We start from the raw sequence: 23,246 nt of genomic DNA, 5'->3' as shown, positions 1-23,246 counted from the left end.
GTGCAAGAATGTTGAGTGTGAAAACCAATAAATATCAGTAAATGAGATGTGTTTCAGTTTGTTTGTCCCTGAAATATTTATACTAAACAACAAAATACAACATTTCACAACTGTTCAATCAGTATTATCTCACAAACACCAAGTAAATCAAAAACAATAAGTATTCAAAGTAAGTCGCTTTCACTATTTTCCACTATTCAAACAATCATCAATTACTGTGACACCTTAGAGAGAACACCTCTAATTGTTCATTTAGCGTTCACAGTATACACACAAAAAAAAACAATTTTCAAGATTAATTCAGACAATTTCATTGTTTCACTAATTTTCCAAAAAAAAAAAATTATATATATACATATATCAAGTTTTCAAATCACAAGGTTTCAGAGGTGTGCGTTTTTTTTTTTTCCTCAAAAGTGTTCAATAGTTCACAGGGATTGTCAAAATCAAAAGCTCAAGTTTCAAGTAGGTTTCAATTCAAGTCTCTGTTCGGGCGCCACTCTATAACGGTGGTCGCCGCCCCCAAAGTAAAATAACCATTTTAAAGGGGGGGAAAAAAAAACCTTCGGGCGCCAGACAGGATTAAACCTGTCAAAAATTATCTTTACCCAGGATAGCAGAAAAATAACCACCTGTTACACAACAAATAATAATAATCCCAGACTAAAGGTCATCAGGATATTTATTTCTTTCATATGTTCAAAATCATAACACAGAAAAACAAAATGGACAAAAATAAAATAAAACAAAATAAGAAATGACCACACGTTCCCGCTAGCGGTCTCTATCCGGAATCCGTGCCCGTGCCAGAAACCGACCGCGTCACGCTAATCCACGTTTGCAGATTCGTGTCCACATTCATTCACAAAAATGTCCATAAAAAAAAAGAGAAAAAGAGAGAACAAAGAAAACACTGGATGAACATCTCATTCAGTTTCATTAAATCACACACATTAAATCAACAGCGTCAATAATTGTATCGGGCCACAATAATTATAAACAAAACACTAAGCACACAGAAAGTGCGAATATGAAAGCTATGTGAATGGGTGCGTGCGTGTGTTGCAGTGTGTGAAATGGCGGCGCAAAGGTACTGACCACGTTTGCAGGTATTGAAGGCACCAATGAGTATCGCGGGTCACCAGACACCAAGATAGGTGGATAAGCAGTTTTTTTCTTGTCTTCAGCAATGCCCATGGAAGTTGGTCTGGAAGTGCAATGCTTCAGTCACGCACCAGACATCATACCCATGAAACAGCTGATTGACACACAGCCGTCTTTCCACCGTAAACTATCACTCATACGGGCTACCCTCATGTGCAAACAAACGGATGACGCTTCTGATTCAGGTATGACACGCTCCCTTTAAATACAATTCCCTTCGGCCGTTAATTGACACACTCCACCCAGAAATCACGCTAAAATGAAAGTGAAAGTAACCAATGTTATAGGACAGATTATTTTGTTTGCCACAAGCTCAAACAATTTACCTTCAAAACAACTAAGACTGGTTAATTTGCATTTTCTTGAAATTGCATCCAACATTTACATTGAGAAATATATTTTACAACCTTTGTAAATAATGTATATGGACACCGTTTAAGTTTGTAATGTGCAGAACATCTGTGCAAGACCGAGTAGCTCAAGATGCTTAATACATACTCTTTGAAACATGTTTGTTAGTGTCTTTCTAAATTAAATTAAATGTACATGTAATTTGATTTCTGTCAGCAGAATATGAAAAGCCTACTGTACCTTGGATCAGTTTCTCTTACATTTTTATTTATATAAACTCAATTGTGCTATTAAACATTCATGTGATATAACGTTGTCACATTTCATTAGAGAAGTTTATGAATTTTGATACAGAGACAGGACCAGTTAAAGCTCTAAAACGGATGGAAAGTACAAGAAATAAATGTATTTATTTTACCTGTTTTAATAGCAATAATATGTTAATACCACTGAAGAAAATGACATTAACATGTCTAAACCAAAAGACAAAGTTGTGCAATGTAAACACAGTGAGCAAATTCAGATTTTTACAAATCATGTAAAATACTGTCATCCATTTTTTAAATGAACAGAATAAATAACATGATGTGCAGAAAGTGACACAACATGGTATCCTATTTCATGTTGCTAAAAAAAAAAGTGTAATACCTTGGGAATAGACATCCACAGGATATCCACAGCGAATTTATTGTATTTCATAAACACAAAAATTCTAGACAGGTTGTGCCCTTTATTTTTCATACTATATCTTAAAAACTAGTTAAAAGATATTTAAATAACACTCTAATGTTTAGTCGGCCTTCTTGGGTAAACTTCCCATCTTGGTGCGGATATTCCGGAGCAGGAAGTATCCAACTGTGGTGACAATACAGGCTATCTCTGCCACCCAGAATGCTGTGTTCCAGCCATAGTGTTTAGCAATGGTACCAAATGGCAACCCTGACAGGAAACCACCAACTGCCAGCAAAACAAATGCAAAAAAAAAAAAGAATCAGTATTTTTTTAAATGGGCAAATGGTTAAAATTGAACTTTTTCTTTGGGTTTGAGTAAAAGTAAAAAATTTAATAATGGAAAAGTTTCATGGTACTAATGTAAAATTTTTACATTATATAAAGTGTTAATACAATTTTACTGCTGCTGTAAAATTGAGAAGATGATCACCGTTTGCCATCAGGGCCACAATGGCGTGAGAGGTCCCACAGTAGTTTGACGGAGCACTTTCATTCGCAAGAACTCCAAACAAGGCAATCGGTCCATAGGAGGAAAAGCCAAAAACAGCACCCAGCAATAGAATCCAGACCTGTGTGTGGAAATTGTAATAAAACCAGAACATTATAGAACTGTTAAAAGTTTGGCTTTAAAAAAAGAAAGAAACAAAAAAAAACATCCAGTAGGGTTTAGACAGTAATATAATTCACTACTGCACGATGTAAGCTTCGGGAGGAATATTTTGTGCCAGTTTTGTTCATTTTTTATGTGTAAATGATACTGAACTTACATTTGAGCTGTTTGCTGTGACAGTAGTGCGGAAGATGTACATGGAGACACACATCCCAGCCATCATGGAGAGCAAGAGCCCATGGCGAGGGTTACCATACAGTCGCAATCCATGCTGAAATGAAAGAGAACGAGAAAATGCACCACCTTAAGTACACAACTCCATTCAAAAGGTCAGTGCAATTTTTTTTATTCAGCAAAGGCTTGATCAAAAGTGACATTATAATTCCCATTTAAGATAAACAATCTTTTTTTATGAAAGATTTCTGAATCACAGTTCCTACTAAAATATTAGTCAGCAACTGTTTTCAACATTGATTACAAATCAGCATATTAGAATGATTTCTGAAGGATCATGTGTCACTGAAGACTGGAGTAATGCTGAACATTCAGCTTTGCATCACAGGAACAAAGTATTTTATTATTGTTTTTAAAAAATTTACATTTTTTAATTGCAATAATATATCACTGTATATTACTGTATTTTAGATCAAACTAATTTTTTTTATTACCATTAGAAATGATTTCTTCAAAAACATAAAAAAAAGACCTACTTCTGAATGGTAGAATATAAACAGATTTTCTGAAGAAAATAGCATAAAGATTTTGTATAAATATATATTGAACGCACCTTTGCCACAGCTCTATCTGACAGAAATCCTGCGGCTAAACTACCCAGCAGTCCTCCAATCTCCAGGGCACTCATAAAGGAACTTCCTGTTAAAATCAACAGCAATATGCATTTCAGTCCATAACCCAAAAGACTCATCACACCCTTAGCAGACTATTTCTGAAAGAGGACATAAAAACGTGAAATTGTGCCAGATCTTTTAAGTTAAGAGTTCATTGTACTATGGAATTATGAAAACATAAACTGTAACATTTTATTACTTAAATGTCTTCACACTACATTGCCATTGACATCTTTAAGGCCCTCATTAGATCACACTAGAGGCCTATTCACCTTACTGTGCAATGCTGCAGTAAGCTATTTTCTGGGAATGTGCAAAAACCTAAAAAGACTTAAAACTTAAAACTCAATACATTAGATAACACATAATACCCATTAGTGCTGACTGGCCCTTGTCCTGGATAAGGAAAAGTTGCCCCCAGTCAGTGTAAGCAGTCTTCACCCCAAACACCACCAGGTATCCAAATGACATCACCCACAGATATGGAGAAAAGATGAACTCCTTGAAGGTGCTTTCATTTTTGCTGGAGCCTAAAATTAGAGGTAGATACCAGATGGATGTTGTTGGAGGACAGACACAAAAGTCCATTAGTTCAACATGAATGACCTTCGTCACATGAATTAACACACAGGCCTAGTAAAACACACCCCTTTGTACCCTGTTTTGGACCAATAGTTCATTCTTCAAAGAACTAGCAAGTGAAACCTTTTATCTAATGCAGGCTTTCACAATAACATAGAACAGCAATGACCTATATAAGCTTAACTAGCCATAATAAACAACTAAGTATGGAAAATGAAGATAACATGAAACCACATTGCCAATTTGAATTCCTTATTTCCTACTGAAACAGGAAATTCAATGAAATCGGTTATAAATATAAAATGCATGTGCATGTGGATGGGGAAGACATTGTACCTCCTTTGCCTTTCTTTGCACCAGCTTCGATATTTGGCAGCCCAACTTCACTGGGCTCATTTCGGATGATGAGCAGACAGAAGATGGACATGACCACACAGGTCAGGCCAGAGATGGACAGCGTGAACCTCCAGCTGTAGCTTTGGGCCATCAATGTTGCAATTATGGGCCCGAGACCCCCAGCCAAATTCATACTACAAGACAGAACAGCCCACCAGGTCCCAAACTGAGACGGCTCAAACCACTATTTAAAGAAAAGATTCAGTTAAATTTACATGTGCACTAGAAATGCATTCGAAATACAGTATATGCTTTCTTTCAAAAGCATAATAAAATCTTACTGGCCCCAAACTTTTCAATAGTAGTAGTTTATTTTGCAATGGAAATGTTTCCTGGATATTAAAAGCCTATAATGGATCCATATATATATATATATATATATATATATATATATATATATATATATATATATATACACATATATATATATATATACATGTATATATATGTATATATGCATATATATATATTTTTATATATATGTATATGTATATATGTATATATATATATATATATATATGTATACATATATTTCTATATGTACCATGCAAGGCCATGGATTACAGGATCAGATCCATACCTTGCGCAGTACTTTTGCACATGGTGGCCATCCAAGACCTTGACCCAGTCCATTCAGAAACCACAGGCCTGCGAACACCGGCACTGACGAGGACTGAGAGAAAACCACATTGATGCCGCCAACCATAAACAGCCCAATGGAGAAAAGCCATCGTGCGCTCATCTGATCGGACAGCACACCGCTTATGAACTTGCTTATGGCATAGGCCAGTGATTGACTGCTAGTGATAAGACCTGCAGTGCACAAAGATGAAATAAATATTGATTAGACTTCAATAGAGACTGATTCCCATTCAGAATCTCTCAAAAACATGGGTTATCAAAAGCAGGGCAATGGAGCATTTCTTTAGGTGTTATCACTCTGCATTGGCTTAAGGATTGTAAAGACTGCAGTAATGAGACTAAATCAATCACTGTGTGGATAAAGTAGATCCCTGGCAACATAACAAAGATCTCAATTTAGCTTAAACCTAAATTAGTTAGTGATCTTGATTTTTTTTTTTTTTTTCAGGATTATTTAAAGAATCTTTTTTTTTTTTTTTTTTTTTTTAAGCATTTATCTGAAATATAAATGCTTTGTAACATTATAAATCTCTTTACTGTCAAATTAATGCATCCTTGAATGAATATATACATTTATTTTACATCTCACTGAGCTCAAACATGTAAACAGTAGTTTAAAACTTTTGAGAACAAATGAATAAATCAATTTAAAAACAGGGATTTAAACAGATTTTAATTCAGTTTATAACATGTATCTGTTTACCATTTTAAATACGAAAAAAAAGATGACTGTCTCAAATATGTCACTTCTAATAGGAAAATTATTACACTGGCTTAAATAAAAAAATTCAAAATGTGCATTATTTTCTGTCAATATCAGGTCAATCTAAAATATAATATTTTTCTTTTTTAAACACAAAAAAAGATTTTTGTCAAGGACAGAAAAGGCACTGCATGCAGAGAATTGCACAATGCACAATTGCCTCAGTAACTTCTGTCCGTTGTTTATCCTATTATTTACTGTAATTCAAATTAGTGCATGTGTGAAAGGTTATAAAACATGTGTGGCCACATGACAGAGAGGAAAGACAAAGTACAGGGCACTCGTCGCACATGCTCACCTAGATCATCCTTATCCAGCGTGATCTCCTGCATTACAGAGGGCATCACGAAAGAGAACGTCTTCCTGTTAAAGTAATACAGCGTGTAGCCCACAAACATGGCCAGGAATATAGTCGTTCGGTAGTAGCCATATCCACTCTTCGCCATGGTTGGCACAGCTTATAAAAAATGATTGAGAAGGGAATGTCAGGGTCTTCTTCAGCTCGACACAGGAGTCACCACGAGCATCTGAGGGCTATGAACTCAGACGTGTGGATCTGTGAAACATGAAGAGCTGGTGAGGTCAGGGGAAAGAGCTGTAATCAGCGGCAGGGTTAATGGTCAACCTGGCAGAGATCTTTGGAGTGTTCTCCTGGAAACAAATACTTTCAAAGGGAACAGTGTCACATACTCTATTGAACTATAACAGGGATCACAGTGTGCCACTGACGTTTCAATGGCAGCAGATCTACCATAGCCAATGGTTTTCTGTTTTTTTTTTTCTACTTTGTTGTCGTCTTAAACGTGTTGTGAAGAGAGTGTTATTGAAGATCCCGTAATCTGAGGAGTTTAATGATTGACGTGGGGGTCTATATATGTGACAGCTTTATAGATTTGACCACTGGTGGTGTGTGTTGTGTAAGAATCATTGTACAATGATTATGATCTCTCTTCAGGGGCAGAGCAACAAATGTGTGCCACCAACAGCTCACTGTGACACTCATAGTGTAGGTCTGATTTAAACTTATAAACTGTGTAGACTAGAAATATTGATTCTGAATCAGATTTATTCTATGCGTTCTAACCAGATTTTCCTTCCTTTTAAACATCCTGAAAAACCCTGTCTTCTCTAACTACAAAAGTTCATCCGATCTTCACCAATTTGTTTTAGTCCACTATATGTCCAGTCACATTAGCACAACATGTTTTTGTGTTGGAAAATGGTCCATGTTTTATTAATAGTGTAACTGGGTTACATATACATGCGTTTTGTATTTTCAGTTTTATTCTGATTCCGTTTAAGTTTGAGTAATTTTGTTGTCGTCAAGTTATAGGCCTTTTTTAGATGACAACACCACAAAAGTGAGGCAGAATGGAGCTACACAAGTTGAAATTGAGTTCTTCGTCCATGATAACTTTTTATTGTGAGCGTGCAAATCCTAAAATAATTTGAACACATTGGAATTTGATCATAAAATGTTATCACATCAATACGAAACCTATGGGTCATCATTAGCAATACTGAACCTGTCTAATAAGCACCAAAATATATGTATGTGTTGATGGTTTTAACTCTGAACGACTCTGTCTGCTTATAGATTCAATCAGTGGTCAATAATGACACCTTGGTCTTGGACCTTGCACCGTCCATTTTAATTTGAAAAACTTATTTTTGGATCTCACCTCCTACTAGCATAAAATCACAAACTTCCGCAGTTTATCAGAAATAATTGTGGCCCATGTTATTGTCTGCACAGCGCCACTTATCGGTCAAACGCTAAACAGCATACAATCATGGAGACGCTGGTAAATCAAATATTAATCATGTGTATTCAGATGGCGTGTATGACCACATTGCTGCTTTCAGATATGTTTTATGTTTGTCATCCACAGACCTGACTGTCATACACCATATGTACAGATATTTCTCGTCCTTTTAGAGTTAAAAGTTTGTAAATGCTGCATGGTGCACAGCGAACTGTTGTGATTCTGCAGCTCGCATACGTGTCAACACAACCAGCAAAACAATCATCCACTGTCTAACTTAAGTCTCAATTACCTTCCTTAGAGTTATGAGATTAGTCGAAGGGACAACCGAGATTTAAAAAATGTCATAACAGAAAAAAACGACTTGAATGAAAACAATAACATGCCTACTTCCGTGAACAAGAGGCTGTCTTTCGCCGGATGTCTATTGCAGCAAGCAAACGGTTCTCAATAACTCTTTATCCACGACCAAACCAGGTCAATCCGACTTGGTAAATGTTCATATTACGCTTGAACGGGGATTCTTTTTTTAAAACAATTTTCTTATGATCAGACATCACTAGTGGATCTCGCCTAGATGCTGTAAACGTGAAATCCTGAAATACTTGTCAAACTAGTTCAAATAGACAATTGCTGCCATCTACCGGACGAGATACAGCAGAACAGTTTAGAAGAGGAAAACATAAAGGCTTATGTGAGATCATAATGAATGAAATAGACATTTACACAGACTTTTTAGTGCTGGACAAAATTAATTTACAGAAAGAACAATTGCAGAAATACTGTACTGTTGTGCAATTGTTTTTAAAAGTAAAATAGCCTATTTGTGTCATATAGGAGTATCTACATTAAATAGTGAATAAACAATATTGCATATTAATATTTCATTCATTTGAAATAAATACTTTTATCAGCAAGGATGCATTAAATTGATCAAAAGTGACAGTATATACATTTATAATGATACAAACGATTTCTGTTCCCTGATTTTCCAGCTGTTTGCAATATTGATAATAATAAGATATGTTTCTTGAGCAGCAAATCAGCATATTAGAATGATTTCTGAAGGATCATGTGACACTGAAGACTGGCTGCTTCAGCTTTGCCATCACAGGATGATGATGGTTATAATATTTCACAATATGATTGTTTTGCTGTATTTTTGATCAAGTAAACGCAGCCTGGTTGAGCATAAGAGACATTTTTCAAAACATAAAAAATCTTACCAAATATTAATTTGTAAGCTGCTTGTTAAGTTAGCTAGCTAGTTAAACAACTGTGTAGTTATTAATTCATCAGTTAGCTGAGGCTCTCTATTAAAGAGACAATTCCTCTGAAGTTGTGGCTCTCTGGTTATGCTTCACCGAAAACCTCTAACAAAGTTTGGACCTACAAGCTCTTGCCCAGATCTTCAGTCACACCGGCTAACCATATGTGACAGTGATGACTGCAGGGCAATAAAGCACAATTATGTGAAGTGTAGATAAGCTGTGGAGAGATCAAGGATGATCATGTTTGGCTTTTGCTTTTCTTAGCAGCCAGCCCAGCATTTTCTGCAGCAGCTGTGTGGATCAGTATCTACAGACGCTTTTCAGAACAGTGTGATATAGAGATAGAGGTAATAAACATTAAATCTGAGTTTTGGATTGTTGTCTGGATGTAATGCAACCAAGGTTGTGTCACATTTTTGCATTTCATTTCTCAAAATGAATGGTGCAGATCATTCTGGTAGGTCCAGGAAAGGCTGCGGCTGCATTTGGTCTCATATCAACATAAACTTTGCCAGGATATTATGGTTTGTGATTGTCTTCTATGCTTTATTTGGGGCTGCTGTCTTCTCGGCCCTTGAGAGACCTTTAGAACTGGAGGCACAATGCAGATGGAACAGACAGCTGGCTGAATCTGTTTGGGATCACCGGGTTCCCTCGGAGCACTTGTGTGAGCTGCTGGGACACTATGAGGAGGCCATTGCTGCGATTCGGATGGAAGCACAGAGACTCGATGGGACTTCTCAGGAGCTTTGTGGCAACTGTAGCCAGAACCATTGGTAAATCTATCTATCTATCTATCTATCTATCTATCTGTCTGTCTGTCTGTCTGAAAGTTTCTTTATTCCTTCTACGTGACGTTTTCTCTCCATACATTTGTCCCTGTGTTTGAAGAAGCATACTAATATTTCTCCCACTTATAGACTACACATAGACATTAGCCTTTGGAAGAAACAACATGTTCATACATTTCAGTGTAGAATAACTGTTTACACATGATATCAATCTTTAACATGCTTGTTTTATTATCTGCGCTGTGCTTATCTTGTAGTGGTGAAATAGCAAGAAAATCAATTTCCTGATTCAAATACCCAGAGCTCACTTCATAAGAGTTTGAAATGGATACATGTAAACAGCTCTTAAAATGTCCAATATAATGTGTAGTGTGTGTCCGTACACAGAGTAGAATCTGTAAATGTCATCTTTCTTGCATTACACACGAGATTAAAGAATGAGCAACTTAAGGTTGATGAAAATCTTGATTTTGTTGCAGTAGAACTGTATAGTTTCCCTTCATATTTGTACTTTCACTCTGGCAATATTCATTACACTTGTCAGACTGAATTCAGAATAGCATACTACAAGTAGTGAAGTATGCAATTCAGCCCGTGTTTGCACATTCCAGACAGGTTTTTTAGTCTGTAAGTTTGTGAGATTTACATTGACGTTTAAATTACGCCATTAGATGCTGAAAAGCTGCTGTTTTTATGATTAGGTAAATGAATCTTTCTTTCATTCTTTCAAAAACACTGATTCATTCAAACAACAAATAATGAATGAGTTATTGAATCATCATTCACTCAACTGAATCATTTCAAAACACTGATTCAGGATCTTTTCACTTTGGCAGTTTCTTTTTTTTGTGAAGTAAATTAGACAAGTATAAAGCTTTGATAATCAGTCGCTACAATGATAACACAGAGGAATGATATCACTGGAATCATTTTAGAACAGTTTTTTTTTTCAGCTGATAAAAACATTGAAAGCTGAACAGAATCCTAAGCTTGAACACTTAAAGCTGGTACAAATCAACAACAATAACTATTTTACACCAATGGAAGATCATTTTGTTTAGTATAATGCATTTTCAGTTTTGTCACCAGTCACTTTAAATGATCACTAATTTGTTGTGGGTATTAATATAATTATTGTTATAGTTAATCCTTTTAAGTGTGAGTAGGGCCTCTGGCACCACAGGAACTTTTTCATAGTACCAGAACTAATTGTGGAACTAGCGACCTTGTGACGTTTTCGCACCGCTGGAACTGGGTGAGATTTTAGTACTGGACACTTTTTCTTTGTGGAATTTTCTGTGTGAATGGTCTACACGCACTATTTATACTAAAAAACACCACTAAAAAACACCATAGAATAGTGCATAGGTATACCTCTTGTCGGTTCAAATGCAACCTTTTAAATGGTACTGGCAAATCATCCCAGTTCTCTAGTACTGTACATTTCTGGAAATAAAGCGGTGCAAAAGGCCCTATTGTGTCTAAATTGTTGCATGCAAAACATTTTTTTTCCTTTTTAAAATTATCCATGAAATCTAAATGAAAAAATATATAATTGAACCACTCTTTACTCCACTGTTCTCTTTCATTGGCTACATTTCTGTGTCCATATCAGGTTTCGGGATGGCAGCACCCGCTACCCTCAATGGAAAAATCGTCCTTATCTTCTATGGGCTGATAGACTGTACTGCCACCATTCTGTTCTTCAACCTCTTTCTGCAACGCATGATAACGCTGATTACATTCCAAACACGCAGATGTCAAAAGCAAAAGAGTAAAAGACACGTCCCCAATTTGAACACACCACCAGAACATGGAGATCAGCAGGAGGACTGGAAACCTTCTGTTTACTATGTAACCCTAATTTTGGCAACAGTTGTGATTCTGGTGAAATGCGGAGCATCAGGTCTGTACTCAGCTATGGAGGATTGGAACTACCTAGAGTCTATGTACTTCTGCTTCGTGGCTTTCAGCACCATGGGTTTCTGGGACATGGCGAGCAGACAGAAGGCCCACTATGAAGCACGTTTGATCTAACAGATAGCCAACTCTTTAATGATCATCCTTGGAGTGAGCTGCACCTACTCTCTTTTCAGTGTCACTGCCATCATCATGAAACAGATGCTCAACTGGATTTTGGACAAGCTGTTCAGTCTGCATTGCTGTCGGTCTCGTGGCTGCTGCTCCATCACAAGTCTGATATTCAACGAACTGGCCAATCAGCGGATCCAGAACACAAGCAACCACTCCATGAGCAAGTGTAAGTGTGCCAGCACTGCAGTAGAAACCGTGTGCCAGTGCCTAGACCCCGCAAACAGTGGCCCAATCTTTGAACACAAAATCAGAGATTCATAGAGACTTTCGAAGGATGATTCAGAGAAAGAAGTCTTCGGTGCTGTCATCTTAGTTATCATCATAGTGTGCGAGAGGATGTGAGAACAGTTGCGATGTCAAATCATCAACATTAGTGCAAAGCCAGAACTGTAAAAAGAAATGCAGCGAAAACTTATAAGTGGCTTAACTGTAAGCTACGGTATGACAGTATGTAAAAATGTAAGATTGCATCTAATTTTATTTTGAAGTTAAAAGTGAATATTAATTTGTAATTTAGGATGCAAATCTATGTTAAAGGGGGGGTGAAATGCTATTTCATGCATACTGAGTTTTTTACACTGTTAAAGAGTTGGATTCCCATGCTAAACATGGACAAAGTTTCAAAAATTAAATTGTACGTTTGAAGGAGTATTTCTGTTCCAAAAATACTCCTTCCGGTTTGTCACAAATTTCAGAAAGTTTTTTTTCGAGTTTGGCTCTGTGTGACGTTAGATGGAGCGGAATTTCCTTATATGGGTCCTAAGGCACTTCTGCCGGAAGAGTGCGCGCTCCCGTATAGCAGAGCAGAGAGAGCATTCACTGATCAGAGCGAGAGCGTCGCGAAATGTCACAAAAGGAGTGTGTTTTTGGTTGCCAGGGCAAGACAACCCTGCACAGATTACCAAAAGAGAAACAGCATTAAGGGACCAGTGGATGGAGTTTATTTTTACAGAGCATCAACGGAGTTGTGCAAGTGTTTTTGTTTGTTCCCTGCATTTCGAAGATGCTTGTTTTACAAACAAGGCCCAGTTTGACACCGGGTTTGCACATCATTTATTTCTTAAGGATAATGCAGTCCCAACGAAAAAGGGTCACGATCGTGTGTTGGAACCGCAGGCGGTGAGTAAAACTGCTTCAAATATCTCTGTGTTGTTAACTTAGCTATCAGTGCGTAAGCACATCAAGTAAACAACATGCGATGTTGTCATCAAACTGCACTTACCACATGTACAGCTTAAAAAAAAAAGAAAAAGATGACATAAAGTGGAAATTTGTCATTTTCCAAAACCGCTAAGCAAATATATACAGTTTTAGTACATACCACATAGAGATGTCGTTTGCTGATGCTGCTCTTGTTAAATTTCAGCCTCTGGATCTGTGTCACAGCTTCCAGACGCTCTCAACTCAAAAGCCTACTGGCGCTCGTGATTCTTTAGCTCCGCCCACACGTCACGCCTCCAGCCGGTCGTGTTTTTCCGTGAAAAATCGGTACAGACTATCTTTCTCTTATGAATATAATAAAACTAAAGACTTTTTGGAGTTATGAAGGATGCAGTACTACTCTATAGGTACTCAAGATTAACAGGATATTGAGTGAAAATGAGCATTTCACCCCCCCTTTAAAGACTTTTATATATGTACTTTTATATATGTACTTTTAAAGTGAAGTGAACATTATTTTACCAAATTAAATCTCCCAACTTGTGAAGGGAAATGTCATGCGATTAGTTTTGTAAAACAGTAATACTTTTCTTGTTTGTTTCACCATAATATCCCCACAATGCAATGAAATTGTAAAGCTATTGATTTAAAAAAGTAATAATAATAATAAAAAACATAAGAAGAGGATAGGGGTGCATATATGTAATCATTGATGATAATGTCCCCACGATCTGCTTTTGAAGAAATATCGTAATATTGTGCTACAGCGCACATTCTATCAGCTGCAGTTCTGGAGCCTCCGTCATATACTGTACAACACCACATGCATTTACAGAAGTGTTAACTCAGCAGAAGAGTTACTGCCTCATTATATGCATGTGCTTTTAAATGTTTCATTAGCACTCTGGTCAGTAAACAGTTGAGATAAAAACATATATGTGCCTGTATATTAGATGTGTGCAGGTCTTAAAGGGACAGTACGCCTATTAAACATGCAGCCTACTGTCATTACAGGGATAGATCACCTTAAAATTTCATTTCTGTCAGTATTTACACACTGTAACATTGTCCCAAACCTGTATTAATTTCTTTCTTGTGCTGAATACAAAAGAAGATATTTTGCAGAATGTGGGTAACCAAACAGTTGCTGATCCACACTGAATTTGATAGTAGCAAAAAATACTCTGGAAGTCACTGTGGACCAGAAACTTTTTGGTTTTGCACGTTTCTTTTCTTTCTTGTTACCTTGAAATGCATTGTCTTTATAATATGGACATTAGTTTGGCTGTAATGCTCAGACAACTTGCAAAATAGTCAAACCAACATGACAAAGAATTGTGATAAAATCATAAAACGCTAAGTTATGGTGTCTCTTGGTATCATTTGCAAGTAAATATTGAAATTAACATTAAATAACAATGAGCAATACATTTGTTACAATATGCATCAATCTTTGATACTGTTAAAAAAAAACAACTGTTAATTTGTTCGCTCATGTTAGCTCTGATCCATTAAATAATGTCAACAGGCACAACTTTTATTCTTAATAATGTATTAGTAAATGTTGAAATGAACTAGGTTAATATATTAACTACAGTTAATTAAGGTTATTAATGTTTAATGTTAAGTATTTGCCATGTTAGGTCATGTTGGGTAGGTAACTAATGTTAACAAGTGAAACCCTATTGTAAATTTGTTATTTTTGTTATTGTTATTTTTGTTTATACTTGTTACATTTTAGTCACCAAGAATGAATAGCCTAAATGCAAGGGTAATTTTGCTAAATATTATGTTTTATATATATACTTTCTGTATAACTCTCTCTCTCTCTCTCTCTCTCTCTGTAATTGCATAGTTTTGTAAATAAATTGTTTAGCCAAAATAAATGTTTCTCATGCCAACTTAATCAAGTGAGTTCTTTGCTTTAAAAATGCATTCATCATAATGAGATGTCTATTTATTTATAATTTAAATAAAACTCGGGCCGGAATTGGGCAGTGAGTCCACAGGTATCTGGTCCAAGTACGGATAACCCGAGAAATGAACACAAGTGTGTGTGTGTGTGTGTGTGTGTGTGTGTGTGCGTCTGACGAGTGGGGCGGGGCTGAGAGCTGTGGTCGAAGCCTGCCCCACTCACAGGTCTCGAGTCCCATGGAGGAGGTCCAGAAGGATAAAGTTATGACAGTGAAGAACGAGAGAGGACCTGAGGCCTGAACCATGACGGTAGCTGAACAAATTCAGAGTTACAGGATTATTTTTGAGTTGACAAAACCAAACCTCTTCAATCCGGCTTTGCTTTGTTGGTACCATGATGCTGATCATCATCTTTCTTTGTCAACTCAGGCTTTGACATCATAAACTTTCAGGCTTTTGACATCACTGGCGAACAGCCAATCACGAGCCTTGCAACACAAAGCAATTTTAAAGTTTGATTTACTTCTCGCGAGAGACCCAGCAATATTCAAAACTAAAGGTTAAAGGTTTGCTAAAGGTTAAGAGAGTATGACAAATTTAAACGTCATATGAAAAATGAAGAAGGAACAAATAAAATAAATGATCTTGCTCTATCAGTGCAGTGACAGGTGAAACTTGTTAACTTAGTTTATACATTTGAAAATATATAGTGATAGAGACTCAAACGTGTAAGGTCAGATTTTTTATTTTTTTAAAGAGTGCAATCTTTTGATGCTACAGCTTATTTATATTATGCATGATCTGTATAAATTAATAGTTATTTAAAGTAAACGATTTATAACAACTATTAAACTAAAATTGCTTGTGTGTAAAAATAATAATAATATGAATCACAATAATTATATAAATCATAAAATGACTTGAGTAATTACTATTAAAGCCAGACATCATCTATATCTTTTTTTTTTTTTTTTTTACCGTTAGTGACCTTTAATTTGGAGCAAGATAAACTGTGGGAGTGACTTTGTTTTCAGACATGTGTCACTTTTCTCACATCTGATTGGTCCAACTCCAGTTTGAGATCTCTAACCTGGAGCAGGTTATCCCTGGAGTGTGAGAGTTACTATGGCAATGAACGCCGCTAAAAGCCAAGCCACTTAAAACTGGGCCTGGGTTTTATTCTGTGTTTTGATTTTGTTTGTGTGCGGAAGTCTTTCGCGAGGTTTTGTGTTTAATTATTAAAGTTTTATTTAAATGTTCGCTGGTTCCCGCCTCCTTCTTCCCGTGACTACAAACATTGCTACAATATATGTGTGTGTGTGTGTGTGTGTGTGTGCACGCGCTTGCCCATTAGTTAATACAAAACTCCATAATTTGTAATTTCATACTTTATATAATTTATATACAAAACGTGATGTTTACAGCAACTGTACAATATTTAGCCGGTTGACTTTAATAAGCTACTGTGCAAAAAAAAAAAAAAAAAAAAAAAAAAGATGCTGACCGCTACGTAAGAGCCACTGTGATGTCACAAAGAAAATTAGAACTTTTAGAATGTTGCGCGAGTATTAAAACGGTACAGAGCTCCTCACTTCACTCATTAAGGTTTCTCAGTTTGTTGCTGCTGAAGTCTGATTAATACACGACAGAAATTTATCATGGGACAGAGTACTTCACGAGTACAACCGTTTACGGAGAGCGAGCAGGTCTACGACCTCCCTCACAGTAAACCCCCAAAATCCAGCCCCGACACGGCTGAGAAACATCATCCTCATCGGCCTGATGAGAAGACTGTGGATGAAGGGGAGGGAACTGTGCTTCCCACCTCTCCTCTGAAAGAGAAAAAGAAGAGCAATAAAAAGAAAGTGGGACACTTCTTTAAATGGTTCTCTTCCCGTTTGAGGAAAAAAATCACCAAAAGCAAGAGCTCAGGTCAGGATGAGATGAAAGACCAAGGTACTGAGACAGAAACATCCGGGAGAACCGACGGTAAAAACTGCAATTCATTTTCTGGAGCTCTTTATATTTAGGCGTCACTTAATTATTCACACCTAAATATGAATATCTACGGGAACTTTCCTGTCTCATAATTGTAAGACAGTCTTTTAGCTTTTCTTCTATAATACATTAGGCCTACTTCGAAATGTAAGAGTGAAACAGGATAGTTATGTTTGCATGTTTAATAGGTGATCAAATTATGTGGCTATGAAATGTATTTATTATTTATTTAGTCACTGCTACCTAACATCTTGTGCTGGTATTCTCCTCTTTAGATCAGAAGCCTCAACAGCCCATCTGCAGATCTGTAGAGGTCACTGATCTCGAGGAACCTCACACCAGTGTTCTTCAAGTCCCTCCTGCTGCTGAGCCTCTGGTGCAGAAAGACCTCCAAACTCAAGACCACGATGCTCCAGTCAGTGTGAGAGCAGGTGAATTGTCTCCTCTGATGATAGAGTTGGACAGCAATGAAGTGGACACGAGACCTGAAGGTGAGTTTATTGCCACAATCCCAAACATAACACATGCCCTTATCTTTAAACCAGTACCACTAAACATCTTCTTCTTCTTTTCATCTTTTAATAGACATTTGCTGCCGATATGCAATTGGCAGCAAGCTGGGTCAAGGTGGATTTGGCGCCGTCTATAATGCGACTCGTTTGGAGGATAGACTTAAGGTTTGAATTTTTTTTTTTTTTTTTTTTTTTTTTTACATCAACTGCTCTTGGCCTTTACACTCTTAAAAATAAAGATTCTTTATCAGCTTCATGAAGAATGATCATAATATTCTTCACATTAAGAAAAAAATTGTTCTATTAAGAAGTATTCACTGAAATGTTCTTTGGAGAACCTTTATGATCAAGAGTGTAGGATTAAAAATCATGCTTTCATTGTTTTTTTTGTTTGTTTGTTTGTTTGTTTTGTTATAATCTGTGGCATCTCACACATATTAATTGCTTTTTGTTTCGTTGATCAGGTGGCTGTGAAATTCGTCAAAAAGACAAAACACACGGAATATATCAGCATTGTGAGTGTGATTTTTCACTAGACTAGACACACTTTCCCAAGACTGAGTTAAATTCCAATTCTACATCATGAAATGTTTCTTTCTTCCAGCCTGATCATCCTAAGCCTCTTCCCAAAGAAGTCGCCCTGACAATTCTGGCCAATAAAGGCCCAGTGATGGATATTATTAGGCTGCTGGACTGGCAGGACCAGCAGAACTTCTACGTCATTGTCGTCCAGCGCTTCTCACACTGCATGGATGTTTTACGCTTTGTGCAACGCAATGGAGGCAGCATCGATGAGAAGTTAGCGAAGCTCATCATGTTTGGGGCAACACTAGCCGCCAGTGCATGTTGTAGACGTGGAGTTTACCATGGGGACATCAAGTTAGAGAACCTGCTGATAAACTTGGAGAACCTCCAAATCAAACTAATTGACTTTGGATGTGGCAGTGTCCTGACAGAATCTGCCTACACAAGCTTCAGTGGTGTGTTTTATCTCTAAAAACTCTTGTGAATCAGTTAACTCAATACTTAATGGTAAGAAGACATGCTGTGGTAATGACTAAAACACCAGACAAACTCTTTTTCCTCCAGGAACAGTTATGTACTGTCCTCCCGAGTACATACTGAAGGGGGAGTTCCATGGAAAGCCAGCGACGATCTGGTCTTTAGGGATCCTCTTGTTCAGAATGCTGTGTGGACACTTTCCAGATAGTTACGACTTCTACAGGACCAACTTGAACACCTGGTCCAAACCTGGCTTGACAGAAGGTGAGTTCTTCTTCACAAGTAAAACTCTACCACAGAAACTTTACTGGAGATGGACATACGGATAATGCAGCAGATTTTACTGCTTAGAATTAAAGCAGATGTAGTTTACAGTAATAATCAGACGTCTCTTCCATCTTTCTGCACAGAATGCTGCTATTTGATCTGCTCCCTTCTGCAGCAAAAGCCAGAACGTCGGATTGATCTGGACAGGATTGTTTACCATGACTGGTTTTAGGTACTGAGCCTAAGATGAGCTAAAAACTATTTGATTTGAGATTTGACTAGACTTGTTAGACTTGTTATTTAAAATAAGGGTTCTTTATTAGCATCTAATGGTTCCATGAAGAACTTTTCAACATCCACTGCACAAACGGTTATTTAGATTAATTAAATATTTGAATCACAATAAGAATAAAATGGTTCTTTTAAAGGTGGGGTATGTATTTTTTCAAAAATGCTTTAGAAAACTGAGTCGGACAGAGTACCAAAACAAACATGTAGCCAATCAGCAGTAAGGGGCGTGTCTACTCATGATGGGGACGAAAGAGAGAGCGCTCAGTGCCTAGGACAGACATTAGCCAAGCCAAATGATGACAGAAAGATAGAGATGGTGAATTAAATAAAAATAAAAAAGAGGAAAACGTCTGCAGAACAAAAGATGGCTTACGATAAGGCAAGAAGTAGAACCCGTGTAAATATTGGATCAGCTTTACATCGCTGAAGAGAACTCAAGAAGCGGGAAGGCCTTCGATCCACATCGAGGTTGCCTTGTTTCTTCTCGATAGGAGAGTAACATTGGTTTTGCTTTATTTCACAGAACTAATATATGTTGTTAAAATAAATAGTATACGCACATTAAAACACACAGTACTACCAAAACACATTTGACCTGTAACACATATTGCTTTCACTTAATGATGACATCATACCCTCCGCCAGCTGCCACAGCTGATTCCACCATAATCGTTGTCTGGGTTGTGTACATATGTGTGGTGCGGAACTATTAAAATAGGGGCGAGACCCTTTTGGGGTAGGGGCGTGTTTGTTTTGGTGATTTGAAATATCAACATTGGCTACCAGAAATCACATACCCCACCTTCAAGAACTGATCACTGAAATGTTCTTTGGAGAACCCTGAATGGTTCTTCTATTGCAAATTCAAAATAAATATTTTTTTAAAATAATATTATATATATTTAGTAATAAAAACAATTTTAATTACCCAAGACTGAGTAAAAATCACTATTTATAACCATTTAAAAGCCAAAAATGTTTCTTTCATCCAGTCTAAAGAGCCCAAGACCCTTCCCCGAAACATCGACCTATCAATCCAGTGATGGACATTATTAAGCTGCTGGACTGGAAGGACCTTCAGGACGTCTACAGTTCGTCAGTCGTCCAGCGTTTATCACACTGCATGGATGCGTTCCACTTTGTGTAACACAAACAGAGGCAGCATTGAGCATCCTCTTGTTCAGAATGCTGTGTGGATATATTCTAGATAGTTTCAGCATCTACAGGACCAACATGAACACCTGGTCCAAACCTGGCTTGACAGAAGCTGAGTTCTTCTCCACAAGTACAATTCTACTACAAAACTTTATAGGATTAACTGGAGATGGCATATGGATAATGCAGCAATATATCCTGTTTTACTGACCTAAAGAGCTTTCAGCTTGGAATAGAGCGAATGTAGTTTACAGTAATAATCAGACGTCTCTTCCATCTTTCTGCACAGAATGCTGCCATTTGATCTGCTCCTTTCTGCAGCAAAAGCCAGAACGTCAGCTTGATCTGACAGGATTATTCACCATGACTGGTTTTAGGTACTGAGCCCAAGATGAGCTAAAAACAATAAAAAACAGCATCTGTTCTAATAATGAATTTAACAATAAAGCTCATTTCTGTGTTTTGTTCCAGGTGCAAGACCGATCACTGTCACTCTGAAAGTGTCATCTGTGGAGATGTTTCGTCTTCCAGGAGGAACTGAGTCTTCGTCCATCCACTTTAACATCTTACAGGGCCAGCAAGCTCTGGTAGCATTTGTGCCTTTGGCTTGAGGCAGCAATATTAACAACTGGAGATGTTGCTTGCTGAAGGATGTGAAAATGTATTTACTTTTGTAAAAAAATAAAATAAAATAAAAATCCTTCATCTGAAAGGCCGCAAAGAGCCTTCACAGAATTCTACTTTTTAGTAAAAAAGTTAAATGTTCACAGAATGAAACAGTAGACATTAGTTTTTGCAGACAAAATGTAAAAAATAAAATTAAAATGTTAAATTAAAAAATATATATTAATAATAATAATTCTAATAAATATGCATCACAAGATCAAAGATGCTGTCAGAAGACAAAGAGAATGATTTTATTTGTTTTAATTATGTTAATATGATTGATGATAGTGGTCATAAATAATAATAATAAAAAAATCTACAAAAACAAATGACTACGTTTTTAGGGAGGTTAACTAATAATACAATACATTTTTTCTTGATACTGTGATACGTTTCTTTCAGGATTCTTTGATTAAAAAAATTAAAATAAAATATTTTTTTAGTCACTCTTGACCCAATTTATGCATCCTTTCTGAGTAAAAGTAGTAATTTTTTACTGACACTAAACTTTGAATGCTAATGGATATCAAATTTATATTTAATGAGGCCTCCAGGACCAGATGTGAAGAGTCCAGATTCCTAGCTGACTATGGTTGCCATGTCTACAATTATCCTGCCGAACTGGGCTACTTTTACACTTTCTGTATGCTGATTTTTTTCTGCAGGTTTAAGGTTTGTCATATAAATAAATTATATATTATTGATATTATAAAACTTTAGCTGACGAGACAAAACAAACTGATTTTTTTGTAAGGGAGGGGCAGGTTTTTAACAGATTGGTGGATCTTTCCAGAATTGTTACTAGCAAATTTTTAAAGAAAGAATAGTCTTGTCATCTACACTGTTAGACATTTCTGTAATTTCTACAGTTATCTCACATTAGTAAAACAGTAGCCAATTGAGAAAATAAAACCATATGTTTGCAAGGTTAAACTAGAATTAATTTATTATAGTTTTTAATGGAATTTAAGTTTAAATGCATTTTTATATTAGTGTTTTAAAGACATCTGCAATGAGACTGATAACTGATAATCCAGGTAAAAGAACAAGTAAGTTATGGTTTGTGTATTTTGAATGGGGTTTGCCTTTTAAAAGTGTGTCATTTCTACTTCTTTTTTTTATAGGGAACACATTTCTGTCACTAACAAAGTGGATGGTGTGCAAAGGTGGTGGCCACATTTTGGAGCTGCACCTAGGTTTTGCAGATGGCTATGTATTTCTTTTCCCATTAAGTTTTTGTTGCCTAAAGATTCTTTGTGAGGATAAATCAAGAGAATACAACATAATGCACTGCAAAATGTCCTAAGACGGGAGAAATGAGGAAGATGAACTGTTCCAGCATTGGAAGACTGTATTAAGTGTAATACATTAAATTATTTAAATAAAGAATTTGATATTTTGTAATTATTTTGTCTGTTTTAATTGAATGCCAGTAGTACATTCAGTATGTAGGATACTAATAAAATTACTTCAATATAAAAAATATAAAATCAAATGAAATCTATTTCAAAATATATTAATTGCAGTAGTATACTGATTAATTGGATATTTATAGTAATTTTCATTTTCAAATAATTGAAAGATAAAGGATTACCACACCCACCAAAGTTGTAATCGATTTGATGGTAAGACAATTTATTTATGAAAACAAATGAAACAAAAGAGCATAAACTTTTGTTGTTTTACAAAGCATTTTTTTTCCTAGAAGACTCCAAAAGCCAATATAAAAATTAATAAATTGTCTTTTATGCCGTAAATATATAACAACTTAATTCAGATTTTTTTTTTTGCACCCTCAGATTCCAGATTTTCAAATAGTTGTATTCTAAGCCAAATATTGTCCTATGCTTTCAAACCATACAAAGCTTATATATATATATATATATATATATATATATATATATATATATATATATATATATATATATATATATATATATAATGTTCATAATAATAATAAAAGACCCTTTTGACTGGTTTTGTTGTTCAGGGTCACAAATGTTAACTTCGGAGTGCATTATATCTCTGTGACAGCCAATGCTTTTTAGATGATCAACATTGATCTCATTATGCTGATTTGATACTATGATAGATATTGGGTTTTCTTTTTGCTGAAATTTAACCAGAATATCCGCTAAGCCACACTTATCTGCTAAGTAAACTTTTATTTATATTTTCTAGTGTACAATTATTTTGTTGCAGGTTGCTTATAAAAATTCACAAGTGTAAAAACCTTTTTCAAGAATAGTATTACATTACAATAATTTGTT

The 23,246-nt window shown here is 36.1% G+C and overlaps 3 protein-coding genes and 1 long non-coding RNA gene across 9 annotated transcripts; 3 read left to right on the top strand and 1 right to left on the bottom strand.

Annotated features, from left to right (window-relative positions):
• The first annotated feature begins 559 nt into the window (after positions 1-559).
• On the top strand, positions 560-2,154 carry LOC113115293 (uncharacterized). The gene is made up of 2 exons (XR_003293862.1): positions 560-1,109; positions 1,188-2,154. It is a non-coding gene; the product is annotated as an uncharacterized LOC113115293 (long non-coding RNA).
• LOC113115292 (glucose-6-phosphate exchanger SLC37A4-like) lies at positions 1,902-8,454 on the bottom strand. 2 transcript variants are annotated; one of them, XM_026282759.1, is made up of 9 exons: positions 8,241-8,454; positions 6,387-6,644; positions 5,264-5,496; positions 4,624-4,867; positions 4,077-4,235; positions 3,645-3,730; positions 3,015-3,128; positions 2,678-2,816; positions 1,902-2,472 (listed from the first exon to the last, which is right to left on the bottom strand). In XM_026282759.1, exons 2-9 carry the CDS (start codon positions 6,532-6,534, stop codon positions 2,306-2,308), a joined length of 1,290 nt encoding a protein of 429 aa, XP_026138544.1. In that variant the 5' UTR covers positions 6,535-6,644; positions 8,241-8,454; the 3' UTR covers positions 1,902-2,305. The 2 variants fall into 2 exon arrangements, with proteins under 2 accessions (XP_026138544.1, XP_026138545.1); XM_026282760.1 differs by having other exon boundaries at positions 8,245-8,454.
• Positions 8,455-9,107: 653 nt separating this feature from the next.
• Positions 9,108-12,572, top strand: LOC113115565 (potassium channel subfamily K member 13). The gene is given in 2 exon segments (XM_074559956.1): positions 9,108-9,901; positions 11,532-12,572. Coding segments are annotated over 2 exon segments (831 nt in total). The 5' UTR covers positions 9,108-9,810; the 3' UTR covers positions 12,272-12,572.
• A 4,104-nt stretch (positions 12,573-16,676) lies between these two features.
• On the top strand, positions 16,677-21,084 carry LOC113115291 (serine/threonine-protein kinase pim-2-like). 5 transcript variants are annotated; one of them, XR_003293861.1, is made up of 10 exons: positions 16,677-17,074; positions 17,359-17,574; positions 17,669-17,760; positions 18,060-18,110; positions 18,200-18,575; positions 18,685-18,861; positions 19,008-19,096; positions 20,148-20,440; positions 20,632-20,687; positions 20,782-21,084. XR_003293861.1 is itself a non-coding variant. In XM_026282758.1 (7 exons), the coding sequence occupies exons 1-7, from the start codon at positions 16,744-16,746 to the stop codon at positions 19,094-19,096; spliced, it is 1,332 nt and encodes a 443-aa protein (XP_026138543.1). In that variant the 5' UTR covers positions 16,677-16,743; the 3' UTR covers positions 19,097-19,148. The 5 variants fall into 5 exon arrangements, 1 of the variants encoding a protein (XP_026138543.1); XR_003293859.1 differs by having other exon boundaries at positions 20,600-20,687; XR_003293860.1 differs by lacking the exon at positions 20,148-20,440 and having other exon boundaries at positions 20,600-20,687.
• Positions 21,085-23,246: the final 2,162 nt, after the last annotated feature.

The sequence above is a fragment of the Carassius auratus genome, chromosome 15 (assembly GCF_003368295.1).
Source record: "Carassius auratus strain Wakin chromosome 15, ASM336829v1, whole genome shotgun sequence".
Classification (NCBI taxonomy): domain Eukaryota; kingdom Metazoa; phylum Chordata; class Actinopteri; order Cypriniformes; family Cyprinidae; genus Carassius; species Carassius auratus.
This window is presented reverse-complemented; position numbering and strand designations above follow the sequence as displayed.

What these genes read in the sequence shown, in the direction of transcription:
- LOC113115291 (XM_026282758.1), top strand. Translation starts at nt 16,744, where the DNA reads ATGGGACAGAGTACTTCACGAGTACAACCGTTTACGGAGAGCGAGCAG. An exon ending in AACATCCGGGAGAACCGACG is followed by an intron (nt 17,075 to 17,358) that starts GTAAAAACTGCA and finishes TCTCCTCTTTAG; the next exon opens with ATCAGAAGCCTCAACAGCCC. An exon ending in GTTTGGAGGATAGACTTAAG is followed by an intron (nt 17,761 to 18,059) that starts GTTTGAATTTTT and finishes TTCGTTGATCAG; the next exon opens with GTGGCTGTGAAATTCGTCAA.
- LOC113115292 (XM_026282759.1), bottom strand. Translation starts at nt 6,534, where the DNA reads ATGGCGAAGAGTGGATATGGCTACTACCGAACGACTATATTCCTGGCC. An exon ending in GCTGGATAAGGATGATCTAG is followed by an intron (nt 5,497 to 6,386) that starts GTGAGCATGTGC and finishes TGTGCACTGCAG; the next exon opens with GTCTTATCACTAGCAGTCAA. An exon ending in TCACAGCAAACAGCTCAAAT is followed by an intron (nt 2,817 to 3,014) that starts GTAAGTTCAGTA and finishes TTCCACACACAG; the next exon opens with GTCTGGATTCTATTGCTGGG.